Below are 21,430 nucleotides of genomic sequence, written 5' to 3' on the forward strand. Positions count from 1 at the left end.
CCATGATGACTTCTTACTCTTACGACTTCAGTGGAATTTGTTTAATTAATTTTTAAATAGCTTACATATTAAAGTGTAAAAGGTATAGGTTTTTTAGATACTTTTAAAGAAAAGTGATATGATCCAAATGGAGAACTGTATTTTAAAGTCTGCTACTGATATTAAGTAAATCACTTACAATTTTCTTGTTTGTTGTGAAATGATAATAAAATGCCATAGGTAACTAATGGTTGTAAAATACTTTTGTGTTTGATAAATTTCTGTGTCCTAGTAAATTATGGCATAAAGTAACCCTAGAAAACAAAAAGATCAACATAACAATTTGTAATTGATACGGAGTGTTTGCACAACTGAGTTTGCATTGAAGGGTTTTGATACATGTTAATAAAGTCTTTAATCACAGGGATGAGCTCTTACAGCAGTCAGCACGAATATGTAAAGTATTAAATATATTGTTAAAATATTTAAGTTTACATACTAGAAATATTTTCATTTAATATGTGTGTATTTTTTAAATGAACAGGATAGCAGTGCATGAACCTTCATTTATGAGCTCCCAGTTGAAAATCAGTGATCGGAGTCACAGACAAAAACTTCAGCTGAAGGCACTGGATGTGGTTTTGTTTGGACCTTTAACACGTTAGTATTCTCTCTCAGAGTATGATGTAAAAGAATAATCCGATCATACATTTGTTATTTAAAGAAGGAAAAAGTAAGAAAGAACACTAAGAGAAAAACTATTTATTAGCTATAAAGACAATGTAATGTATCTTAAACAAATTTATAGGGTGAGATTTTTGGTCATTGAAATGTGGAGTGTGAAATTTCCAAACTGGTTACTGATCTAAAAAATTGTAAAAACTATGTCAGTTGATAATTTAGAATCAAATTTCTAGATTTAAAACTTTGGATCTTTGTAACAGTTTTAATGCTGATATTATTGTAGCCAGATATTCACTGAGGAATCCCTTTCAAAAATGGTACAATGTAATCATTCCTATGGCATGGAGTAATATATCCTGAAGTGATTTCATTTATAACCAGGAAAATGATTTTTTAGATCCAAATCAAAAGCACAGATCCACTTGAAATTTTACATGGTAACAACTATCCTGACAGAAGCACAAGGTGGAGAATGTTATTTGATTGTGTTGAAGAAGAACATTTGAGAAATTATGTCCTATTTGTAGAAAAATAAGCCTTATATTTCTTTACTTTTGACAAGAACACGTTTTGCAGAAAAGTTTAATATATTTATTTAATTACAAATGTTGAAAAGCTTTGGAGGAAAGTGTTTTAAGAGTACATTTTAGAGGAATTATGTTCTGTTTTTCAGAAGCCAAAAAGGAATAACAAAATTAATACAAGAAAAATGGCTTCCACAGATGACAGCTTAGGAAACTAATGTTTATTTTACCTCAATTTTTGGAGTTAGATTTGCAGCTTTCTGTGATAGAGTTTTGGGGGTGGCCCTGCTGAAGAAGGGTTCCTGGAGCTGTTGGATGGATTCCCTGACTGTGCTGGTGGTTCTTTTTTGGCTCAGGCTGAGAACAGCTGGTGAAACAGCTGGAGCTCTACTTGGTGAGAGGTGGTGGAAATGCACTCTTGGAAATTACAAACCCTAGGAAGCACAACCCTCCTGAAATGCCAGGCGTTCCACACAGATGACACCCTGAGTTTCCTACTGAATCCCTCTTGGGGGTTGTCTTCCATGAGATTCTGATTTTTTCTTGGGAATGATTGGTGAAAATAGGAATTTAGCTTGATAACTTGCCTCTCTATGCACCTTGGTCAGGGATATTTATATTTTATTAATTCAAGAACAAACCACCCTCTAAGCCAAAACAGTATTATATTATGATTTGAAAAGAAACCAAACTAGTCTCAAAGACAGTTAGAAACAAATATTTTAATAGACAAACTAGTAAAGAAGTTAATGATGCATTACCTTTTTAATGTGTTTGTTTTAGAATTATTATTTGAATGAATAAGCCCTGCAGTGGGAACACGGGCATTAGATTTATAACAAACATTGTCAAATGAACAGAGATACATTTGAAAGGAGTTTTCACTGAAATCTTTTTCACTTTGTGGTAATTATAGAGTTTAGCCTGGTGATTATATTTTGGCCTGAACAGGGCTCATTTGAACTAGAACTTGAGCTAAATTCCTCAGTCTGAAGCAGAAATAAAAATAAACCCTTTTGAGCCTTTAGCCTTCTGCAGTACATCTGTTTCACTGTAGGTGTGTGCTCTGGAAATATGCAGCCCTGAGGGTCTCCGGCCTAGAGCATGTTGTTTATTTATCACACTGTGTAAACATATAGGAACCCGAGTAAGGCAGGATCTTGTCATGTCTGGAGAGCTCCTTATTTCATCACACATGCCGCATGTCTTCCTGCTGGAGGCCTGGGCAGTTAGGTAGTTTCCCACTGTAAACTATGTCTCTTTGGAACAACTAATACATTATACTGTGTTAGTTATCTTTGTGTATCCTTCCAGAGAGCCCTCTGAAGATTAGTGTGTATTATTAAGAGTCAAGGATAAACTAAAATTATTTGACTAGTGATTTCTGTGTTTGGTATCACTGAAGACACTAGGCCCTGCCTGGCTCCTTACTCCTTACTTTAGAAACAGTGCTGGAAATTACTGACATGCCTAGGGGTAGAGAAGGTGATCTGTTCTTTTCTTCTAGTTACCTGGCTATCTCTGGCAAATAACCCCCTAAAACACTACTTGTTATGATCATTTAACTCCTGCTTTCTCAACCTTGGCACTTTACATTTTAGGCTTGATAATTCCTGGATAATCCTTGATTACTGGCAGAAGCAGGGCTGGATAGTGATTGTCTTATGCGTCATTGGCTATTTAACAACATCCCTGGCCTCTACCCACTAGATACCAGTAACAACTCTCCCATCCACTTTCTACCCTCCCAACTGTGACAAGCAAAAATAGTCAAATGCCCACTGTAAGGGGGATATCGCCCTCAGTTGAAAATCGTTGACTAATCTTAGTTACATGACTACTTGCTTGGGGAAGATGCTTTTTTGGTGAATGATTAGGCTTCCATTGTATATATCAAAGCATGACAGCTCCCTAACTTGGCTGAAGGAAAGCAGTTGGGATGATAGTGGTGGTACATTTTATGTCTCCTTTCATCCCACAGAGGACATGATCGGAGGTGCCGTTGCTTTTTCATGGCTCCCCAGGACTTCTCTCACTATTTCCTGTACCAGCTGTAGTGGTACATCCTTGTGCGTTTATCTGTGCCCTCTGGTAGGTCTAGGGTATCAGAGTGTTATAATAAATAAGCACTTTGATTATTTGAAGAAAGGATTTTTAAGAGGCTAGAGCTTGTTTATGGAAGGGACATTTTCACATTTGTTTTCAGATACCTACTACTTTAAAAAAATGCCTCTGTGTATCAAGATTTTGTTATACTCAAAGATTAATTATCTATAACTTTCCTCATAGGCCCACCTCATAACTGGATGAAGGATTTTATTCTCACAGTTTCTATAGTAATTGGTGTTGGAGGGTGCTGGTTTGCGTACACACAGAATAAGACATCAAAAGAACATGTTGCAAAAATGATGAAAGACTTAGAGAGTCTACAAACTGCAGAGCAAAGTCTAATGGACTTACAAGAGAGGTAAGTTTAAAAAGCTACAAGTCTTATTTATGTAGGCAAACATAATTCGTGAAAATGAAATATGGGCATGGGCTTATACACTGGTGTTTGTTGGTCACACACATCACTAATGTATGTACACACTTTTTTTTTTAGAAAAGTTATATTGTTGCAGATTTATATTAAGGGTATATTAAGGGAATAAATGGGCAGATTAGTGAAAATTACTATAGGTGGAATGATATATGTAGTTCAATTTTATTTTTAGCATGATGTAGATAACAGTGAATTTCTTAAAAGTCTCTGCTGAAGAGTGATTCCCTGCTGTCACTGTATTTTGAGCTCAAGATTACCCGTATAGCTGTATAGTGGGCCATCTGCTATTTTTGGTATTCAAATGTAAGATTAAGAAAATACTGTGATTTTGGATTGAAACATGTATTCTACTGCTTGATATGTATTCTTCATTAAAAAAATAAAACTTTGGAAATTTTGGTGAAGAATTTTCATTTTTTTTTATCATTCTGTAAGGCTTGAAAAGGCACAGGAAGAAAACAGGAATGTTGCTGTAGAAAAGCAAAATCTAGAGCGCAAAATGATGGATGAAATCAATTATGCAAAGGAAGAGGCCTGTCGGCTGAGAGAGCTAAGGGAAGGAGCCGAATGTGAACTGAGTAGACGTCAATACGCAGAGCAGGAATTGGAACAGGTATTTATGTTCTAAAAAAAGTATTTGTTAGGGCATTTGTAGCGCCACTCTGAGGAGTTTTTGTTTGTTTTTGTTTAGGCTTCTACATTTAGTGGCATTGTGTATTCTTCCTTAGTTAATAAAAGAATTATTTGTTCCTGTTGTTAGCATAGCTCAAAGCCCATATAGTAAAATGACAAAGTAATAATTTAAAAATAAGGTTACCGTTGTGTTCACCAACTCATGAAATCTTATCCCAGGCCATGTTAATTATCTCCAGTGAACTTAAGGTGTTTGTTTAACATCTGTGGTATGTTTCAGTTTCCAACCATAACCTATTAAAGTATATCTAATGTTAAAACTTCTCTGCAAAGGTAGAGAATCTCTATTATACATCCATTTGAATCCCATTAAGTGGCTTTAGAACATAATCTGCTAAAAACTCTGAAGTTGTCTACAGGTACTTTTCCAGGATCTCCTGTTATCATACTTTTGCTCAAGATGGAATGTCAGCCTTCAGGCAAGGGCAGAGGGGGGAGGAGTCCAGCAGAGTTTAATTATAGGTAGATTGTTTGGTCTTGTATTCTTCCTATAAAAACTTCCTCCTAATTTAGTGGCTTAAAACAACACACATTTATTATCTTACAGTTCTTAAGACAGAGTTTAAAATAGGTACACAGGGCTACATTCGTCTGGAGGCTCTAGGGAGGATCTGTTTCCTTGCCTTTTCCAGCTTCCAGAGGCTGCCTGCATTTCTTGGCTCATGGCCCCTTCCTTCATCTTCAAAACACATCACTCCAACCTCTGTTTCTGTGGTCTCATCTCCTTCTTCTGACTTTGACCCTTTCTTTGGTGATAAACTGTGGGCGAGAAGGCTTGCCCAAACTCAGAGAGTGCCCCAATTGAAGAGCAAGGCCAGGAGCCTCGGAGCTCTGCCTCCCACTCTGCTTTGTGCACTGTTGCCTTCTCAGCCAGATGCTAAATAAGGAATATGAATTATGTGACGAATGAGTTTCAGTTTCAACTCCTGAGAAAATGTTCAGTGTGCATTATTGTTTCTTTCAGGATTATCATTTTTGGTATGATGTCTGCCTGAACACAGCCATCTCTTTTATTAACGGCTAGCTATTGTTTCCCTCATTCCCCAGGCATCTTTTCGTTGGGTCTTTTCCCTGTAAGGAGTTTGTTCTCTTAGGTTAACTCCCATACGTATTTTATGGTCAGGTCCTATTTACCTGACAAACCTTATCTGTACAGAATGTAATACAGAACCAAGGAGTTAACAAAAAGAAAAAAAAAATAGAAAAGAAAGAAAAAGGCTTTGCCAAAATTATACTGTGTCCAAGAATTAGATATTATACCTTTTATGTCTGTGGGAACTCACTGCCTTTTCCCACCAAGACTTTTATCTCTTGGCTTGTTCCCAGCACTAAACTAAAAAGCTTGTTAGCTATTTTTCTGTACCTTACAGGTAAGAAAGAGCAAATGAGCAAGAAGCAGTGGTAATTGTTCTACAGAGACATGCCTCATAGTGAGGGAGAAGACACCCTACAAAAGTGGACACACACATCATGAGTATTCGGATTTGAAGTTTTTGGCAGAGAGGCATTGCATACCTCAGTAGACCTTAGGCTCACCATGATATGTCCCAGTACAGATGTAATAATGCTGATGAGATCCTGAGTCAGTAAGGGGGTGGTTTAAGGGAGGGTATTTAAAGGAACTCTGTCCTACATGATCATAGTAGTGGGGAACACAGTTTTACGATTACATACTGTGTGCCAGAAATCTATGCCATGCACATTACAGGTGGTTTGCTCATAAAGTTTAATCCTCACGATAAATATATGTTATCCCCCTTTGCAGATGCCTTGTGTGGAGAGGTTAAATAAGTTTCCTGAAGTCACACAGCTCTTACATGGCAAAGGCAAAATTTCATGTGTCTTATTCCAAAGTCCACGTTTTCCCATACTGGTATTAAAAGTTTTGTTTATAGAAGTAGATTTCACTGAGATGTTTATTTATGGATAATATCATATAATCTCAGTCCCATATAGTTTTAGGTATTACTGTATCTTGTCTGGGAGGTAATGAACTTCTCAGAATTACAAGTCACGAGTGTCTGGCACATATATCATATAGTGGTGCTATTTTTCCCCAAAGCAAAAACTTTGGGGTCAATAATAGTACCACTTCATATTTTGTGTGGTTTTAAATAATTTTCACATGAATTACTTTGTTCTTAAAGTTTCGAGAAGACCAGAGTCAGGACAAGTCATAGTTGTAGTGACAAGAAATCTCAGATCAGAGAATACAGAACTTGCAGAAGGTCATAAGGGTAATAATCAGGAAATTGGGTCTAGAGCTATATTTTCAGATATATAGGGTGTTTCTGTGATACCGTGTTTTTACATATTGCTGTTTTATTCCTGAGATACAATAATTGTGTAGGTAATCATTATATTTGTAAACAATTTAATAATTCATCATTTGTAAAAGTTTTACTTAATTACTCTTTTTTTTTTTTTCTGTACCCATACCCCTGTAAATAACAATGGAATTCAAATTAAGGATTGGAATTTAGGTAAATGATAAACTTACGAATAGTAGCAGGGAAAATAGCTAAAATAATTGCTATTATTGGAAGGTCAGGATTTCCAAAATTTTGAAACATTGTTTGACAGTCAATGGAAACATTGTTTGGCCTCAGTTAATGCTAGAAATGTACCAATTCTGTGTTAAAAGTGTCTCTTGAGTTCTTTTAGGGAAAGTAAATCTATTGATATAACATTAAGGAAAATCTTTATGATTAAAGAGAAAGACTTGAGTGAAGTTTGAAATAGCAAATTTCAGCTATAAAACCGTATAGCAATTTCAGCTTTAAAATCTTGTGAGAAAGAGGGCCTGCTGACTTACACTTTGTAGTGTTATATGGAGCTCCATGTCACAGGACCTGACCTCAGATTCTCTCTTCCTGAAAGATTAGCTGGGACGCCACACAGCTTAGCCAGCCGTTTTACTAAACACTGTATTGTCCCAAGCGCATGGCACAGTGAGATGTGTCGGGCACATGTTGTTTAGGATTTGTTTTTAGTAAGTGGAGTAAGTGCTATCTTACCCTTACTTGTAAAGTCTGTACTTATTGTTCCATTCTGATTTTTTTTCCTAATTTTGGAGTTTAAAAAAATACTTCTCTACATAATTTTCTTTCTGCACTGACAGCTGTTCTGTGTATCAGAAGAAACTTGTGTATAGTACTCTTACTAGTTTATTCTGGCATACAATAACGTTTATTTAAGTAAATTGTGTTTGTTCAGATCAAACATTTCTTCACATTAAGTTTAGGAGTGGAGTTTTTTTAGTTACCTTACATAGCTTTGAGGAAAATAATTTGTAGGTATAGTGCTCCAGAGGCAGGATGCTCCACAGTTAGTTCATTGTGACTTTGTCTGAAGGTGTTGAGTGTGGTATTCACAATTCCTTATGTTCCATCATGTACCTTTACACATCTTTAGCTTGAGCTCTTGCTAGTTTTTAAGTGAATCATATCAAGAATGAATTGTCTCTTCTTTCTGTGTTAAGTTTTCTTTAAGAGTTTTTTTTTCCCGTAGAGTTTAATACCAACGGATGCGCTGAGCATTTTAGTTTTCTAATTATTTATTGTCTGGCTCCCCTAAAGGGCAGCTTGAAGGAAGACTTTGACCTCCTGACACTGAAGCCCATGCATAGTTTCTCATGGAAAAATCAAGTAGAGTCTCACTCAATCTATTTTCTTGAAATTTACACTTGGTCTGCAAATGCTGATTTATCCACTTTCTGGTATGTTAGAAGCAGTGAACTGAGTAGAAGTGGGTGAAACAGACAGTAACAGATAGATATGCTTATAAACAGTGAGAAATAACTAACCATAAAGAAGATGTCATGAAAACCTTCAAAATATGGTATCATTATGTTAAAAAGTGAATATATAGTTAAAATGGCTTACAGTGGTGTCTCCTGGGAACATTGGACAGAATAGTAGGACAGGTATTCTTCGTATTTTGGAGACTTCTTTATATTCTACTCCATAAACAAAAAATACATAATGAGAAGAATGTAACCAGTTTCAGTTTGTATGTGCTTGGAAGTTTCTTCTGTCCATAGAATCTAGCTGTTAAAAAATATAAAAACTAAATAATGCAACTTAAGATCCATGGAAGCCCTTTCTACCCTTTGGCTTCACAGCTTTGCTTAGTGAGTTAAGATGCACTTAAAAACTTCAGCTCTAGTTTTAATGTTAGAAATACATTGTTTTTAGACTTTGTGTTTTTAAAAAAAATGTTTATGTAGAGTATAACTAAACTTGCCTTTTCTCTTAATTTTGGTAAAAATCTTAATTTCTTAAAATGCATCTTTATTTAAATATTTTTTAAAAAAACAAATTTCTTTTTCTTTCTCTGTCTCCCAACTTCCCCCCACCTTCTCTTCCTCTTTCTTTCCCCATCCCTTCTGTTCCTTTCTCCCCCTCCTCTTTCCCTTCCTCCCTCTCTTCCAGGTTCGAATGGCTCTAAAAAAGGCTGAAAAAGAATTTGAACTCAGAAGCAGCTGGTCTGTTCCAGATGCACTTCAAAAATGGCTTCAGTTAACACATGAAGTAGAAGTACAGTACTACAATATTAAAAGACAAAATGCTGAAATGCAATTAGCTATTGCTAAGGATGAGGTACTCTATTATATTTCAAAACTTAATAAATTTTTGAAGCGATTAACCAATCGGGATACAAAGATCTGAATAAAAATTTTATTATTGTAGCTTCTTTTTGTGAATTGGAACTTACTTCGTAAATTGACTCTCGTAGTCATAGGCCGTAGAGTAAAATTAGTTTATTTAGACAAGTATATACCTTTCAGAATGACCTTAGTGTCATTTAAAAATCATCCCTGTTATCATTATCATAAATGTTTTATACAGAGCTTTTCTCCTCTAGGTTGCTGCTTCATATCTGATTCAGGTTAGTAGTTACTAGAAATTAATGTCTGACTCTTATTAAATTGTGTGAAATGAGATTAAGTTTTAATCTGATTTCCAGCAAAAAAAAAAAAAAAAAAAACTCAGTTCACTCACTAACACTTCATTGCAGTAGGATATGATTAATGTTATTTTGTTAGTTTTAATGGAAGATTGAGGTCTTTCTGAACCATCAAAATAAGAGAAAAATTCTCCAGAACAAAGTTTTGAATTTTGTTGATTGGCTTAGGAAAGCATGCTTTCTTCCTCATCTGTTTTCTTTTTTTGGAAATTAGGCCTTTATTTTGGCTAATATAATTCTCTACTGATTTTCTGATTATTAATATATTCAGAACAAACTTCATTAATATGTGTGTATTTTTTTTCCAAACCTACCCTTATTTTTTCTCTCCTTGGGTTTCTAGGCAGAGAAAATTAAAAAGAAAAGAAGCACAGTCTTTGGGACTCTGCATGTTGCACATAGCTCCTCCCTTGATGAGGTAGATCACAAAATTCTGGAAGCAAAGTAAGAATGTTATTTTAGCTATGTGTTTATCTGTATTATGTTGAAATGTGTAATTTACAAAGAGTTCATATATTACTTTATCAGTTTAGCTTTTGTAATTCCATAATCTATACTAATTTTAAAGAGGAGTGATTCCTTCTTGCAATTAGTTTATTGCCTCGGTATGTTCACGTAGTTACCTGTTTTAGTGCCATATTGAAGATTCTTTGACGCAACAAGTAATTCCTACCTTGGCTCTTTTAGGAAAGCACTCTCTGAACTGACAACTTGTTTACGAGAACGACTTTTTCGCTGGCAGCAGATTGAGAAGATCTGTGGCTTTCAGATAGCCCACAACTCGGGACTCCCCAGCTTGACCTCTTCCCTATATTCTGATCACAGCTGGGTGGTGATGCCCAGAGTCTCCATTCCACCCTATCCAATTGCTGGAGGAGTTGATGATTTAGATGAAGATACGCCCCCAATAGTGTCACAGTTTCCCGGTAAGTGGGGAGTCCAAAAAACAGAGTTGGTACAGTTTTTAAGGTAACTTTCTACCTTTCCTTTTATGAATCATTGACTTTGAAATCGATGATAAAAATTTTGCTCTTTCTTTTTGTCTTTTTTCCTTTTGTGGTTAATAATTTGTCTTTACCATGTGAGAGAATAATATATCAGGTGTGTGTTTCTATACATACAAACACACACACATACAGTCATGCTTCCTACCTGCTAAATATTGTATGAACAAAGTGCTGAACTCTGAGGGTAAATATCCTTTCAAATGGCAGCTTAATCTATAGTAGAAAGTAAAAATTAGAAGATCTTGGTGCCACTGACTAACCAACTGTGTGACTTTGTGTCAGTCTTTTATTTGAAATTGAGTTGCCATTCCCAATAGGCATGGTTTTTTGTTTTGTTTTGTTTTGCTTTTCCAGTTCTGTCCTCTTATTGAAAGACCATTATCCTGCTGTATTTTAACTCATGAAACTGTGCTTATGTTTACAAAAACATTTTTTCATTGCTAGAAAGTGGAGCTCCTCCCAAAGGTAGTTTTAACAGGTATACAATTTTCATATATTGCCTTGTTATGCTGTATTCTTTGAGTTTTTACATTGTAAGGAATACATTTTGGTAGGAAGGTAAAATTTAAGTATTTTAGACTTTATTTTTAGAATTTATTAGTATTTGGACTTTTTGCAAAAGTATAGACAGTTTGAATTTAAAATGGTATATTCTTATATTAGAAATTCTTTGAAAAACTTTTCATCTTTGTTATTGCCTGACTGATGCACTTTCCCAATCTGTGTGACCTTTTTGAAACTGTAGGTACAACAAGATTCCAAAGAATGAAAAGCAGAGTTTAATCTTTGATGGGTTGAAAACTTAGATAGAAATTTTAGTTTTAAGACAAATCATGATATATAAATATTTTCAAGTTTGAATTTTTTAAATCCAATTGTTACCTTTTTCCTGACATTATGATCGACAAAGGGTTCTGATTATTAGAACAGTTTCATGAAGTAAAGCCCTAAATTCGCAAATAAATAGTAAATGACTATGCCCTGTGTTCATTTCTGTGGCCTTAATTTTCTGGTTTAAGGACAGACAGATAATGCACGTCAGTTGGGTAGGCACACTAAACTTTTAAAACAGTAGGGAACAAAGGAGATTATAAATGCAGTGAATCCTGGATTGTGTGACTTTACTCATCTTACTTGTCCTATGATGCAAAATAGTTACAGATGCAAAGTTATATGTAGATCTGGGCCAGCTCTGCTGTTCAAATGTTGTCAGCTTGTGTTTATTTGAATTATATGCCCTTAAGCTTGCCAGATGCAACACTGATTCATAAGTGTATGAGTTTGTTTGAAAACTGTAACTTTTTAGAGTCACAGTTCCTCTTAGAATTCATAATTATTCTGTATCAGAAGTATGCATAATAATGTATTCCCTAAAAAGTTAACTAGTTTTTTTTCTTGCTGCCTTTTTTTTTTTAAGTTCTTGATAGGGCAAAATGTCTATGCGTCAATAATTATCTTAAGTTTTCAGTGATTGTGATATACAGAGGAATTTGAAATGTGAAAGCAGTATAGGAGTTGATTTTAAATTTAGTATGATGATTTAGAAATTCAGTGATGAAATTTATTATCTGAAAAATAACTGCTGCCAAAGATTACACTTTGAGAGCTCTGCCTCCACCCAGTGGCATAACAGTGATACTCCACTCTGCTTAGTATGAAAGCATGATTTCTAGACCTGATGAATAAGAAACTCTTGGCAGTTGGACTAGAGTCTAGAGTAGGATAAAGGCCTCTTTATTAATCTTCCCTCTGAGAAGTTTTAAATTTGTACCTTGGGTATGTGTGAATTGTGTAAGTGTGGAATAGTGACAAGGAAACATGCCTTTGGTATGGCAAGAGGAAAGTAAAAGATTGTAAAACTATATACAGAGTAATATTGTCTGTATTTAATTATGTGTAAAGAAAAAGGACAGACAAAATATTATCAAAGGTTAGCTCTTTGTGGTAGAAGAGATGATAGTTTTTTTCCTATTGCTTTTATAGTATGTGCTAAATATTCATAGTGGGAATGTGGTAGCAATTTATTTAAAATTCCTTATTACAGGGACGCCTGGGTGGCTCAATGCTTGACTGTCTGCCTTTGGTTCAAGTTGTAATCCCAGGGTCCTGGGATCGAGTCCCGCATCAGGCTTCGTACAAGAAGCCTGTTTCTCCCTCTACCTATGTCAGTGTCTCTCTCTCTGGGCTCTCGTGGATAAATAAAATCTTTAAAATAAAATAAAATTCCTTATTATAAAGTCCTTCAGGTGTACTTAAAAGTACTGAAAATAAAATGTTCACCTACTACAAAGATAAACAAATTTTAACATTTTGCTCTATTCATCCCTTTTTCTGACATAAACTGTTATACATATAGCTAAACCACATGGCATCGCCTTCTACTCTTCTGAAGTTGTATATCACTCTAAAGCCTGTTGTACTTTTATTACTTGCAAATGTATCTATAAACAATAGACATAATTGTTTAAAAATTTACATTACTGTTATCAAATTGTAGGTAATGTTCTACAAGTCTTTTTGCTTGCAAGTATATTAAATTTTCTGTGTTCATATACAGCTTCATTAAATTCACTGTAATGGTTTAGTATGAGTTAACCACAGTGTATCTATTTATTCATTATAATAATAAATTAGTTTATTAATCCATGTTTCTATTGGAAGAGGTTCTTTGTACTTTTTGTGCCTTTACAGACAGTACTGCAGTGAGCATCCTTACCTTACCTTTATCTCTTTATGCATAACTTTTGAGAGTTTCTCTGGGTGGACACCTAGAAAATGGTGTTGGGAGGGCAGCTGTTACTGGTCATTGCAGGTTGCTCTCAAAAGGGTTCTGTCCCCCATACACCCACTGTTGGTAGGAGTGCTTATGTGTCCGTATCCTCACCAGTACTTGGAATGATCTTATTTATTTGTTTTGTCACTTGAATGGGTGTGATATGATATCATAGGGTTATTAAAATTTTTGTTTCCTTGATGACTACTGAGATTGAGTTCCAGTTCATCTACTGGTGTTTGTCATTCAGATTTCTTTCTCTCTGAGTTGCTTGTTCCTACTGTGGAATCTCTCGCAAGATTCCTTACTGATCTGAGAGAGTTTTAAAAATATTTTCTGGTTATTTGATGCCTGCAGATAGCTTTTCCCAGGCTTTGACTTCTTTTTTTACTGAACTATGTTATTTGTTTTCTTTTTTAATCATACGGGTTTTTGAAAAAACATTTCTAATGACAAATTTATGGATCTGATTTTTGTTTTTTATGTATTTTTCAGAAGATGATAGATTGTTGTTTGCTCTCCTAAAAGCATTTTAGATTTGCTTTAATCCCTTAGTCTTTTAATCTACCTGGAAGTTATTTTTGTTCCTGTTGTGAGATAGGACTCTAAATATATCTCCTGATGTATGGATAAGCAGTTGTCCCAGCCTCATTCCCGCTCTGTCCCTGCCGGTTTGTAATCCCCCGTCTCTACATTGGTGCACAGGTGCTTCCAGGCTCTCTGTCCTGTTCCATTGGTTCAATTCTGCTTTAGTTGCTATTTATAGTTTTGTTGTAACTGTTGAGGTTTGAAAGGCCTAAATCTTCCTTATTATTCAAATTCAGAATTGCTATTTTTTGGCCAATATGAATTTTAGGATTAGTTTATGAAATTCCATGAGAAGTTCCATTGAGTTTTTACTGGAATTTCTTTGAATTTATTCGTGTTTTTGGGAAGCATTATTATTCATCAGTTTCATTTATTGGGATCTGCTTTTATGTCTTTAAGTAACATTTAAAATTTTCTTTGTACTGGGACACCTGGGTGGCTCAGTGGTTGAGCATCTGCCTTTGGCTCAGGGCATGATCGAGTCCCACATCAGGCTTCCTGCAGGGAGCCTGCTTCTCCCCCTGCCTCTGTCTCTGCCTCTCTTGCTCTGTGTCTCTCATGAATAAATAAATAAAATCTTAAAAAATTTTTTTTCTTTGTACAATTCGTGCACATTTTTTTTAAAAGATAAATTTCTGGATACCGCATAGGATTGTTTCTAGTTAACATGTTAGTAGTAGTTAACATGTTAACATGTTCACTTTCTTAAAAAAATTGTACTTCAAATTGCTTTGTTGCCAATGTAAAGGGAACTGCTATTGACTTTTCTAAGCTGATCTTACATGTAGAAATACTGAATTCTTGTAAGAATCTTTTGTGTGTGTGTGTGTGTGTGTGTGTGTGTGTGTGTAATAATAAAAAGTTGTTTTTCCTTTTCAGTCCGTATGCCTCCCCCTATCTTTTTTTCTGGGCTAATAAGACTTCCAGTAAAATATTGAGTAAAAGTGGTGACTGCAGGCAATAACAATTGCCATTAAAGAGAATGCTCCCAATATTTCATGGTGAAATATATATATTTTTGTGTTTTTGGTAGATTGCTTTTAAGTTAAGGAAATTAATTTTATTCCTATTCTGCTAAGAATGATTTTTCTTTTAAATCAGTGGCTGCTAAAATTTTGCCAAACTCTTTCCTGCCTACTTTGAGGAGATCACTTATATTATTTGTCTTTATTTTGTTGTATAAAAGCAGGCCAGTATGTGAATGTGTTTAGAGAAGTCAAGGGAAGGACACAGTAATAATCAATGTCAGGTGCTGGTCAAATGTCAGGGAAGGAATCAGCTATCTGTTGAATTTAGCAACAAGGAAGTAGATTGTGACTTTGTTGAGAACAGTTGCAACACTTTGTGAGCACTTTACACTTTTCTTTGATGAATGAGTTAAGATGAAGTAGTGGAGAAAGTAACAGATAAAATTCTTCATAAAAGGGAAGAGAGGTAACAGTCTGAGGCTAGAAGAGGGTTTTTTGTTGCTGCTGCTGTTTATTCATTTTTTTTTTTAGGTTTATTGTTTCAGCATTGATTTTTAAATGCTGTTGGGAAATAGAAGATGAACATAAAGGCAACAGAAGGGCTGATCAGTAGAGTAAGGTGCTTGAGCTTGGGGTAGAGAATGGAACAGACAAGTGGAAGGAGCAGAATGTGTGAACTAGAAAGGTAGAAACGTGGTCAGAATCTCAGTTGTGTGTCTTGATTTATAATATCAAAAATGGAGCAATCCTGAATGACAGCAAGAGAAAGTTTTAGAGTGAGTGGAGGCATAGATGCCTCAAGAAGAGGGGAAACCATGATTGGTTAAGGTGTTGGAAAGTCTTATTTGTAAAAGAGATTGCTCAAGTTTGATGATCGGTTGGGTGGATTGGATGGGGAATGCCTGGGAAGTGACAGGTGGAGTAGAGGTGACAATGTCACGTGCTTAATAGTGTGAACTTCAAAAGGAACACATTTTTATAAAAGGGTGTAGGAATGAGGGTTTACAGAATGTTAGGGAGTGAGAAGGATCCTAAGAGTTTTACCAGAACAAGCAGTTTCAGCCTGCAAAGGCTGTTCTAACTTAGGAAAGCTGTTTCAACAAAGTCAGGGAAATGTAGTGTAGGGGATATGAAGCATGTAGGGGAAGTTTTCTACCTGCATGGGTCTAGGCTGAGACTGGCAGCAGAAACAAGTTGATCTAAGGCTTCTGGTTAGTTCCATAGTAATCCACGTTCAGGAAACAAGCTTTAGTCTGACCTCTGCCTAACTGGCTGTGAGACAGTATTTAAATGACTTCATTTAAAACTTCTTAGAAGACGGCAAACCATAAGTTTGCCTCATAAACAGTGAGGGCTGATGGAGGGAGGTGGGTGGGAGATGGACTAACTGGGTGATGGGGATTAAGGAGGGCACTTGTGATGAGCACTGGGTGTTATATGTAAGTGTTGCATCACTAAATTCTCCTGAAACCAGTACTATGTGTTAACTAGTTAGAAATTAAAATTAAATTTAAAATTTAAATTAAAACTTGAAATATGAGAAGAAAAATAAAACTTCAGTTCAGACAAGTCATGTTATCTCAAGAGATACCACGTATTATTGAAAAATTCAACCTTTATTTTTTTACACTGATAGTTTTTTTAACAGTAAAATTCATAAAAGGTTTTGCTACTAAGTACAGATTCCTTAAAACTATGGTATAATGATTTTTGAATTTAAAGATTTATCATCGGGTAAATTTTCAAGCCTGTGTGGTTGGTAATGTCACATTTTACGTTAGGGCCTCATGGGTTTATGTTCTGTTTATTTTCTAGCCCTGTTTTCATTTTTATCCCATTTTAATTTTGTATTTCTTCACTTTCCTGGGAAGCAGTCCTGGTGACGGAGGACAGTGACGATGGTGGGGTGACTGTGGTGCGGGCGGGTTGGTGTGAGGAAGGGCAGGTCGCCGGCCTGTGTGTCTGCGCTGGGCCGAGAGGCGACATTGGTCTCATAGCATGTGTGTGTATTTCTGCTTGGTTCCAGGGACCATGGCCAAGCCCGCGGGGTCACTAGCCAGAAGCAGCAGCCTGTGCCGCTCCCGTCGCAGCATCGTGCCGGCCTCACCGCAGTGCCCGCGCGCCCAGCTTCCTCCGCACGCGCCCCACCAGGCCCACGCTCGGCACCCCCAGCACCCGCAGCACCCGCAGCACTCCCTGCCTTCCCCTGACCCCGACATCCTTTCAGTGTCAAGTTGTCCTGTCCTTTATCGAAACGAGGAGGAGGAGGAGGCCATTTACTTCTCTGCTGAAAAGCAATGGTATTGGCAGCGAACCACCTGCAGTCTCTGTTGGGCTGGGTGGGTGGGAGGGGGGCGCGGGTGGGGAGGAGCGCGGTGGGGAGGAGCGCCACAGTGGATTCGTTTTCTGTTGCTTCATAACCAGTTACCACAAACTTAGTGGCTTCAAGTGACATCCCCTTACTAGCTCTCATTCTGTTTGCACAAGTCCAAGCTTGATGTGGCTGGGTTTTCTGCACAGGGTCTCACAAGGCTAGCCTCAAGGTGTTTGCGAGGCTTGTTCTTCTCTGGAGCGTGAGGGCCACGTCAAACCTCATTCGATTCAGTTCCTGTGGTTATAGCACTGAGGTCGCGGTTTCCATGTTTGCCCTCAGCCGGGGGGCTTCTCCCAGTTCTTAGTGGCTGCACAAGAGGCCCCATCTGCAAAGCCCCCTGCAGAAACTGGCCTTCTGTCCAGTCCCTTTTTTCATTGGAACCTCTGACTTGCTGGGTCTCTAATCTCTGGGCCCAATTTAAAAGGCTCACTTGGACAATACTCTCTATTAAGATAGACTACTTTGGGGCCCTAATGACATCTGTAGAATCCCTCCATAGCAGCAGCTCTGTTAGCGCCCGATGGAGTAACTGGGAGAGGAAATGTGTGTCCACCGAGGCTAGAAGTTTAGGGACCATCTTAGAGTTCCGTCCACCACGGGCACTGGTAGATACTTGGACGTATAGCTGCTTTGAGACCACTGCACACAATTGACTCCAGTCTCAGAACGCACACTTGTCTTATGAACAGTTTTATATGTAAAATACAAAGGCAGGAACTTAAATATATTTGAACACAAAGATACATTAAATATGACTGAGTTTTTAAAATACTTGTTGCCACTTAATGATTTTTTTCTGTTATGTGCTAGTACTTGCTGTGCTAGCGAACAGAAAATATCAAATGCCGAAGGTGTAAGAAAATGTAAGAATTTGTATAAAATGGGTATAGCAGCATTGTGTCCTAGTCCAGCTTGTGGAGCACCGTGCTCCAGGAGACCCTTTGCAGCTGAGGATCCCTCCTTCCAAACCACATTCCTTGTTAGGAGCAGTGTGATAGTACGTGACAGGGAACCTGACGCTGGTTCTGACTTTGCTCACCCTTAGCAGCCCTGGAGCCCTGAAGTCTTACTGTCCTCACACGAGAACAGAACCAGAGGGAACGGGCTGGGTGCTCTCAGTGACCCTTTGTGGCTCTTCTCTATCATATGATTCTTCAGTGGGCATCACCATCAGATAATAATTTTCATACATAATTGTTTTATTTCCTAGTGAAAGTAGATTTTATGCACAGCCAAGATCATTATGGCGTATTCCTGAGGAGATAATCCAAAGTTTGTATCCTCATTACGGTTGGAGAATTTGAGGCAGCTTTGCTCAGGGAGCACTTTCTGAGTAGATTTTTTGTACAACAGTTGCAATATAACTATAGTCCCCTGCAAGATGGTTTTAATGATGGAACTAATTTTGTGTGGCTCATGGAAATAGGAAGACTCTAGAACTTTGCTGTCCAATAGAATTTTTGCATTTATGGAAACCTTTAGTCATCATTTCAAATAATAGTGTCAGAAATTCATAGCTAGACCATAAATATGAGAATTTAGATTCAGAAGACTTTTCCTCCTCTTTATTTAGTCTTTTATGTGATAAACCACTAGAATCCTTACAAAATAGTAATAACATTTACTATTTACTGATCTTTTATGTTCTATGCATTATGTACATGTGATCATTTAAATCGTACCTTGGGCTGAGTCTTGTTATATAGGCATTAAACCGACATGAATTCACCTATACCTCGCAGTAAGAAAAAAAGAAAAGCGTAAATAATACACATAATTAACTTCAGCATTCTAAAGGATATATACTCTAGAAAAAGTGGGACATTTTAAAGAGTCTGAGATTGATTATACTATACCTGAATTCCACATCTAACTGATTATGCGGAAGAAGCGACACTTCAGATTTGGATTTGGAATTAGGATGTTAGAATGAGGAGTAGTTTTAGAGATTACTCAGATTCTCTTACTTTGACAGGGAAATTGAGACCTGATTAATTTAAGTGGTTTGCTCAAAGTTGTGCAGCTGCTTGAGGGCAGGACCAGGATAGGAATCTAGGTCTCCTAACTTAGATCATTTTTTTTTTCACATTATTATTTAGATTTTAGAGACTAGTTTTTGAAATATTTTTAACCTAGTTTAGAATTTCACACACAAAGCATTCAAACCACATAGCAGAGTAGAAAGTAAATTTATAAAATTGTAACCAAATCAGCATCTGGCTCTGGAAGCCAGATATATGCTGTATACTTAATGGATATCTACTCCAAAAAGAAGCTAACAGAAAAGTCCCTCCCAGTGACCCATTTCTGAGTCATTTCTTATCTGAACTTCCTCTTGCCCTCTGTTAGCACTCCCCATTATCATATTGTAAAAGCACTTGAAAATTATGCAGCACATGTAACTGTATTATACGAAAGCATCATTTAAGTCTTTATTTGCCCAGGGGATTTTGTACCTTCTGAGAGCTTGTAGTGTAGTAGAAATAATCTGCACAAAGGTGTGCAAGTGAAGTACATAGGAATGATTAAAAACATTGAGCAATGAAGATACAGATCTAAAATGTGATATTAACATGAAATACATGTCAGAAGTAATATCACTGTGGGAATAATGACAGTAATCACAGGTCATCCAGGGTGACAGAGCATGCAGTTCATTTATTCTATAAATATGAACTTAATTCCCTGCTGTATGCTGTGCACTTGCTAATAACTTGAGCTGCCAGGACAAGTGAGACAAGGTTCTGGCCTCGTGCTAGCTGGTGGATTATGATCGTATGTGTCCTTGCCTTTCTATTCTGTCTTCAGCTCTCTTCCTTCTCCCACCTTATTTCTTCGGCCGGTTGCTTTTTACCTTGACTCTACTATTTATTTCTTAATCATTTCTTTCATAGAGTGAACAATATTTGTATCCCAGGTGGTACATACAAAAATAAGACATGATCCAAGATCTTTTCTCTTTTTCTTTTCTTTTATCTGTTTCTCCCTCATTCACTTATTTATCACATATTTATTAAATACCCACTGTCAGCGGGCCACTCACTCTTCTAGTGCAGAGAATACAGAATTTACTAAGACTCCCTGTCCTCATTAAGTCTTCTGTCTTCTGGAGACCCTGACCCTGAAGGGTTAATGTAAAATATCATTTTAGGTAGTGGGATGTTATGGAGTGCTAAATAAAGTCAGGTAAAAGGAGAATACTGTTATGGATAGAGTGGCTGAGGGAGGCATCCCTGGAGAGGGCACAGTTGAGCAGTGTGACCTGAATGACACGGGGAAGTAAGCCATGTAGAGATGGAGGGAAAGAAAATAGGCAGAGGGAACAGCAAGTGCGAGAGCCCCAGGGAGTCACAGGACTGGCGTGTTGGGAGGAGGAGGAGGCCATAGTGCAATGAGACAGAAAATGGTGGGGCCTGCGGCTGGAGCCTCATCCTACTGGGCTTTGTGGACTTTGGCAAGGTCTTTGGATTTTAGCCTCACGACGGGAGGAAACATTGGAAAGTTTTGAGCAAGTAAATGATGTGCTCTGAGTTTTTAAAAACCCCTTTGCATCCTTGTAGAGAAGTAACTAGGAGGCAGGAACAAGAAGGGAAGCAGGGAGATCAGTTAGGAAGCCCTGGAAATCTTTGAGGTGACTGCTTGGTAATTTAGGAAGGACAGTATCAGTGGGGGAGTGACAAGTGTTGGATTCGAGGGATACTGTGCCGGAATGGCTGATAGCATCTACTGTGTGTCGGCCTTGAGGTTGTGAACTTTATTTTTCTTATCCTTTTTATTTCTCTTCTCTCTTTATTGTGGAGAAGGGTGGAGGGATCACAAAGGAATAAACCTATGAGAATTTGTTGAATGTCTACCTTTTTAAGAACAGCGTTACATCGCTGACTTCGCCTCCCATCTCTCCCCCTCCCCCACCCCACTCACCTGTACCTCAGCTTCCTTCCTTTGTTTCTAAACTTGGGAGAACTTATATTTTAGCTTTATGTACTCCTTTCTTCCTTCCTTAGGAAGCTAAATTTCATCAATTTAATAACTAAAGAAATAAAGGGAGTGAATGACTATAGTTCACCTTTTAAAATACATAATGTCAACTATGTGATTTAGGAAGAAAAATACTCAGTATTGAAAGAAAACACCCAAGTAGCTGAGACGAAAAAAAAATCTGTAAACCTGAAACATTTTCATTTCTCTGACAAGTGAAGAAAGGTGTACTTGGGTTATGTTTCTTAGGTTGCAAGATTTCATTATTATAGTTTATGCTAAATATTAAACATTGAGTTTTGATATGTCATTTAAAAGTAGTTTTCTAATTTTGTCTGAATGTGTGTAGAAT

General features: G+C 37.0%; 1 protein-coding gene across 2 annotated transcripts in view; it reads left to right on the plus strand.

Annotated features, from left to right (window-relative positions):
• Positions 1–21,430, plus strand: part of STIM2 (stromal interaction molecule 2) — a 140,522-nt gene that overhangs the window by 117,534 nt on the left and 1,558 nt on the right. For both annotated transcript variants that reach the window (XM_055326599.1, XM_055326600.1), the window contains exons 5-12: positions 524–639; positions 3,477–3,654; positions 4,165–4,342; positions 8,856–9,023; positions 9,289–9,312; positions 9,734–9,834; positions 10,078–10,316; positions 16,753–17,026. In XM_055326599.1, coding sequence (XP_055182574.1) covers positions 524–639; positions 3,477–3,654; positions 4,165–4,342; positions 8,856–9,023; positions 9,289–9,312; positions 9,734–9,834; positions 10,078–10,316; positions 16,753–17,026 — 1,278 coding nt within the window. The remainder of the gene's footprint in view (positions 1–523; positions 640–3,476; positions 3,655–4,164; positions 4,343–8,855; positions 9,024–9,288; positions 9,313–9,733; positions 9,835–10,077; positions 10,317–16,752; positions 17,027–21,430) is intronic.

The sequence above is a fragment of the Nyctereutes procyonoides genome, unplaced genomic scaffold, assembly GCF_905146905.1.
Source record: "Nyctereutes procyonoides isolate TBG_1078 unplaced genomic scaffold, NYPRO_anot_genome, whole genome shotgun sequence".
In the NCBI taxonomy this organism is placed as follows: domain Eukaryota; kingdom Metazoa; phylum Chordata; class Mammalia; order Carnivora; family Canidae; genus Nyctereutes; species Nyctereutes procyonoides.